The sequence below is a fragment of the Tuber melanosporum genome (assembly GCF_000151645.1).
Source record: "Tuber melanosporum whole genome shotgun sequence assembly, scaffold_21, strain Mel28".
Classification (NCBI taxonomy): Eukaryota; Fungi; Ascomycota; class Pezizomycetes; order Pezizales; family Tuberaceae; genus Tuber; species Tuber melanosporum.
Window position 1 is genome coordinate 273,501 of NW_003298875.1, and position 6,053 is coordinate 279,553.

General features: G+C 50.4%; 2 protein-coding genes; one reads left to right on the forward strand and one right to left on the reverse strand.

Annotated features, from left to right (window-relative positions):
* The window catches only part of GSTUM_00005819001 (uncharacterized protein), a 1,634-nt gene extending 817 nt beyond the window's left edge, over positions 1-817 (forward strand). Inside the window, exons 1-2 of the mRNA XM_002837932.2 lie at positions 1-335; positions 404-817. The exon at positions 1-335 is cut by the window's left edge and continues 817 nt beyond it. Coding sequence (XP_002837978.1) covers positions 443-724 — 282 coding nt within the window. The 5' untranslated portion in view covers positions 1-335; positions 404-442 and the 3' untranslated portion in view covers positions 725-817.
* A 1,270-nt stretch (positions 818-2,087) lies between these two features.
* On the reverse strand, positions 2,088-3,855 carry GSTUM_00005820001 (uncharacterized protein; the record flags this gene model as incomplete). XM_002837933.2 has 4 exons in its annotated part: positions 3,582-3,855; positions 3,295-3,451; positions 3,159-3,205; positions 2,088-3,095 (listed from the first exon to the last, which is right to left on the reverse strand). Exons 1-4 carry the CDS (start codon positions 3,675-3,677, stop codon positions 2,088-2,090), a joined length of 1,308 nt encoding a protein of 435 aa, XP_002837979.1. The 5' UTR covers positions 3,678-3,855.
* Positions 3,856-6,053: the final 2,198 nt, after the last annotated feature.

A 6,053-nucleotide genomic window follows, 5' to 3' on the forward strand; every position in this document is an offset into this window, starting at 1 on the left:
AAAAGTACCTGTTCACAGAGGGGTAGATTTACTCTATCCTACTCCACCGGTGCTCCGCTTGAGTGGAGTCTTTCTCTGCCTTCACATTCCCTCTCAACGCGAAGAGAACTGCCGGGGCTAAAAAAAAAAAAAAAAACGAATGGGCCGACCACCCCTTGGGTACTCGTAGTATGCAATCATGTCAGGAGTATCGTGCTTGAAACAGAAAGAGTCGTGAGGTTCACCATCCAACAATACCGAAACCCCACCGTTACTGAAGAAGAATTCCACAAGTACTGGAGCGAGAAGCACGCCGCGCCAGCAAGTCCCTGGCTGGTTCGCCACGGCATTCTGAAGTACGCGCAAGAAACGCCCCCGTCTGCCACCTCCTGCCCCCGTCTCCCAGCTGGCTAACAGTTAATAGTACCACACAACCGCCCAAACCCGCACCCTCATAACCCCCATGGCCGCATCCCGCGGCAGGAGAATTGCCGACTTAGACGGCCGGGCGGAAATCCTCTGTGGCTCCTTCGAGGATATCCTGATTGCCTGCGCGGACCCGGAGTATCCGGGCAAGATCGGCCGGGACGAGAAGAAGTTTATTGATCATTCGCGGAGTGTGGCAAGTGTGGGGTGGGAGGAGGTGCACGTTGGGGATGGGAGGGCTGTTGATTCGCAGCGGAAGAAGGGGGGTGGTGGCCGGGAGTGGAGGATGGATGCTGGAGGGAAGAAGTCATGGCGGTGAAGGAAGTGGGACTTTCGACTGAAGGGAGTTGGCTTGCAGGATGGCTTGTGGGCTGGTTTTTTGCTGGCAGGTCCTGGGAAGGGGGGCGCGGGGGCGTAGCGGTAGGCTAGTGGTCAAGTATATGTGGGGAAGTGGGAGTGGGAGGGGGGGCGTCTGCGGGAGCAGGCATGCTGAAAGTATAGAAGTATGGCATGGGCCCCTTTCCCTCCTTTTTCTATAGCTTTCTTGATATGAATATCCGTTTATTTTTTCTTCTTTCCCTATATATACTATAAAGTGTTTTTCACACTCCCTCTTTACTACGCTGTGCTCAGGAAGCACAAGACACCCCACCGGAGCCAAGAGTGGAACTGAGGATGCAATAAAGTATGACATGTGTGCATCCATGTTGCCCCCATTCAACACTGGACCACGAATAATCCCTACCCCCCAGTCTTTCATCCAAACAATAATTTGAACATTGCCCCATAACCGCCACCAGACCATTCCTGAAAACCTACTAAACATGGTAGCTTAGCATACTGGAATTGTGATATAAGAATAATTTTTCGAAGACCGGACACCCCCCCCGGCAACCCAAATGCACAAGGCAAAAAACCATCGAGATAAGCACTCCTCAATCCATTCGCCCCGCGCCCCGGGTCATCGGCCCGTCCAGACGAGGAAGGGAAAGCCCAGTTTAGGGTTTTAAATACATGATAGGCCCTCGGCATTGCAGGCGGGAATACCGGTATCGTGGATCCTACCTGAAGACCGTCCCCCGGTATCGTGCCTTACAGCTGTGATTTGCGGTATTGGTATCCGGGTTCAAGTTCCAAAAGGGGACGGGCGGTCTATTGGTGGTATATTGGCTATGTACGAGTGCTCGTACAGTACACTCGCACCCACAAAGCTCGTAACACCTCAGGTACCATACCCTACCGACTCATGCCTAAGATATCGGGATAGGCACGACTCTTTCGAGAAATATTTCTTAATCTCATAATGGCAAATTCCATGGAGAATATTTACATTCTTTTCTCCTCACCGAATAACTTTTGCAACCCCCCAGTTGAAGACTGCCAGGACTTTGCCATACACCAGGCGTTACGAGAACATTGCGGACACGGGTGATACTATCCTAAGCTTCCATTTTTAAATACTCGAATTGACCTCCGCCAATCCCTACCGACTCAAGCTTTATTTGTGCCCAAAACCTGAGACTGTGCCATAACTGGTACGGTAAAAAAAAAGGAGTTAAGAGAGAGAGAGAGAGAGAGAGTATCTTGTCCGTTTATCGGGTAATCATTTAGAGCGAGGGTTCTGAGGCGGTTAGCATTCGTACACGCGATGCTGTGGAGGATAGATTGGGGAAGGACAAACATTAAGACACAAGAACCTCTGGTTGCCCATTCGAAATGGACACACAGATCCTGCCATTAGAGCCAGCAGTGTAAGTAGCTGACCCGAGCCCACTGGCGTACACAGTCCCCTGCGGCCTTGGCGTGTTGAAGCAGTAGTTTCCGCGTGTGCCACTCCCGCCATTGGTGGTGACGACAACAACGCGGCCACCAGCCCTGCTGAAAGCATAGCAGTTATCGGTGGTGTACAAATGAACATGGTCATTCCGACCCAGTCCGCCGAAAACCTTCTTCACCCCCATGAGCTTTTGAATGAATGTGTAGAGATCGCCACTGGTATTGTATCTGCTCCTCCAGAGATCCTCTCTGTTAGCGGGATCGTTTCCGCCACCGTACGCCTGCTCCGTACCACCGTACAGGATGGGAATACCACGGGCGAGCATGGTGTAGGCGAGAGCGTTCTTGAGAAGGGTCCAGTCGTTGTTGATGTTTAGGAAGCGCCGAACGTCATGGTTGTCCAGGAATGTCCCCAGGAGTTCCGGACGGGAGAACGCAGAGCTGACCCTGTCGTGCTGTCTGACGAGGTCCCAGAGCCCATGTCTGCGCGCGTAGCAGTCGTTGATGGAGTAGTACATGGGGAAGTTGACGAGCGCGGGCACGTAATTCTGGTATGGGCCGACGTAAGCCGGGTCGCCGTTGAGCACTTCTCCTATAGAGTATACGCCCGCAGCACTGGTGAAGCCAGGCCAGAAGCCTTTCTCTACATGCTTCACCGTGTCCAGGCGCAGTCCATCGATGGAGTACTCCGACACCAGGTTCCTGATCCAGTCATAGAGCAACCTGCGTACCGTGGTGTTCTCCGTCCTGAGGTCCGGGAGTCCCGCGATCCGGCATCGCTCGATCCTCCATTGGTCGTCGTCATTGATACTGCAGCGGGGGTGGTAGTACGAGCTTGAGTTGAAGGGGTTGAAGGTTGTGATATCCCCCGCGCCCATGTGATTGACAACGACGTCAACCATTATGTACATTCCCTTTGCATGGGCTGCATTGATGAGGGATTTGAGGTCGGCTGCGGAACCGTAGTTGGTGTTGACGGAGTAGATGTCTTTTGCCCAATAACCATGGTAGCCGCCGGGGGTGTCTGCGATAACAGGGGTTTGTCATTAGTTGTGAATTCAATCTTGTCTGGATTTTTAATTTAATTTCCGCCGCGGTGGAATGGGTGCTTACTGCTGACGATTGGGGTGATCCAGATGGCATTGAACCCGAGTCCGTGGATGTAGTCCAGCTGGTTTTGCATCCCCTTCCAGGTCCCGCCGCAGTAATTGCCCAAGTTTGAACAGGCATTAGTGCTGCCATTTGTCCTCGCGAATCTGTCTGTGAGAACCTGGTCGCCAACCACAACCCCAGCTGGTTAGAACCACGGCAAACCCTCCTGAATTGCCCATACCCCTGATTTCTGCGACTGTGGCATTTGCAGAGGTGTCTAAGGGAAGAATATTTTGAGGAGGACTTACAAAATAGATAGACCTTGTCTTCCAATCGTCGCTGCTAGCGGCTAGCGCCAAAGCAACAAGCCCGACAAGGCTGATCAAGGAAGAGAATTTAACCATCGTCCAGAACTTGCGCTTGGAAGGAGAAAGTACTCGAGTAAGGGAATCGCGGATAATGGTCGAGCTGGGCAGAACCGTGAAGAATGAGGATGGGAAGAATTGTTGAGGGAATCATCGCGTCTTTTTATATATCATTATCGATATCATACATTCATAAGAAACCCTTGACCAAATTGCTGGCCATCGTCATGACCGAGTGTCATAGGAGGAGGAGAGCAGGCACAGCATGACTACAGGCTCAGGAAAGTTGAACTGGGGTGGGTGAGCTGATGGAGGGGAACCCTACTGGTGGAGGGGAGCCCTACGGTATGGCACCGCGGTATTCTCCGTCCTCTGAAACACCGGTACATTACTCCGGCGCTCTCACAAAAATCGGAAAGCCGTGGGGAAACACTGGTCAAATGGGATCGGGCGATTACAATACCCGGAAAAGGCGACAAGTTGCCTTGAAGTCTCGCCCGCATTCTTCTATGAGGCTGAAAGGGTTAGAAATATCTTTCCTCTTGTTTTTACGAGTACTTCCGACTTTACTTCCGACTTTATTATTGGGTCATTGTTGTTGTCCCATATCATAGTTGAATTCCCTACCCATTGTTCATGTCTGCCATGCTTGCAAGTTTCCAGTTTTGCGGTTATCTTGTCATCGTCACAACAAATCTCGACGATCACTTTTCAAATTTCCATGGACACACCCGAGCGCCCGGGTAAGGATGAAAAATGGGGTGGGAAAACAGGGAATACCGTAGGGTGATCGTTGTGGGAATGGGTGAAAAGTGAGACAGATTCACTCCCGGTTGTTGCACAAAGTGACTGGACGTGGTTTCCTTCCAGAACTCACCTGGGCTGGCTGTACTGTACTTCAAAATTAAACGTTGATCCGGTACGGTATCGGTAGTCTACTGTCAATGCTGTTGGGAATACCGGGGATCAAGTGGTAATTCCTGAATGGTCAAGTTTATGGAAAAGCATCTTCGTAGAAACCTTTTGCTCCTTGCCAAGCCCTTTTCGCGTCTCCAAACCGCTTGCCTCTCTGCGGTACCGTACCGGTACTTCACACTACCCGGAATCTTGTTGATCAGTAAGATCTTGTGTTGGGTAGTGAGCAGACAGTCGACATTAGTGGAAAAAGGCGAAACATGGTTTACATGAGCAACCCGGGGTGGGTACTATGATAGGTGAATTATCTTGCCAGTGGAAGGAAGGGTGCTCTATCATAGTGTAAAGTAAGAATCGTGAAATTAGGCCCAGTACGGATCAATCCCACAAGGATTGTAACCCCGAGTAGCCCTCCAGAATACTCGATTCTTGTCTCTGGAGGAAAGTAAGCAGCAATGCAACTGGGCTGAGTTTCTGGCATCGACAATGCTACCTGTATGTTTCTTTCCACAAGATTCATTTATCGACCAACATAATCTCTCCTTTACCGCCACAATTTTTCCGTCCTATGCGTGAGCACAGTGCTCGGGTAGAGACGAGAAATTCGGGACAGGAGATCGGAAAGATGATCCGGGGTGTGGAGTTGAGAGTGAAGCGTTTTGGAACGAAAATGGGCGTGGTAGAGGATAGGAAGTGGGAAGATGTCTGAAAGGTTCAAGTTGGTGGCCTGGAATGGCACAATGGGTATGGTAAGTTAGTTGTGCTCTTTTGGTTTTCCCTTTCCTATTTCATTTTGATAGTTTGACTTCTGTCTTTTTGGCCCAATTCCACCCTTTAAAGGTACTCGTATATTGAAGCAGATTGGGTACCGGTATGCTCCAATTTGGTCTAGGTAGTATTGCTAATGAGTGAGTGTAATAGCCTTAGGTGCAGGATGTAATGATAGGTTCAAGGCAACATAGCCTGATCACATCGACCCATCCTTTTATTCCCTGTTTTTCCACAACAGGTGTTCCGATTTTTTCGTTCCTACCTCCATTTCTCCGGGGCCGGAAGCCTGTTCTGCTTCAAACCGCACTGGCCAGCCGTGACGGTCCCGCTGTTGATCATTCGGGAGCATCATGCGGTGGGTTGTTTAATACCGATAGGGTAGAGAATTTGGAAGGGGGAGGGGGGATGGCAGTACTATAGAAAGAAAGGAGGAATTAGGATTGCGGACGATGATATATTTGTCACGTGGGTCTGATAAGAGTGAGGCTTTCTCACCATATATTTTTTATCTGACCCACGTGACAAATATATCTATCGGCCGCACTCGTAGTTTTACTGTGCCAGTCAGCAGCCATCCTCAAAGCCTTGTAAATTGCTGGCCGCCGATTTCAATTTTTAAATCGGCTAGGCCAGTACGGTACTCAAGTACTGTACTCGTACTGTGTCAGTGCTCGGAACAGCGGTAAAGTATTGGGACGGGAAGGGGATTTTGTGTGGGAGAAGTTTCAA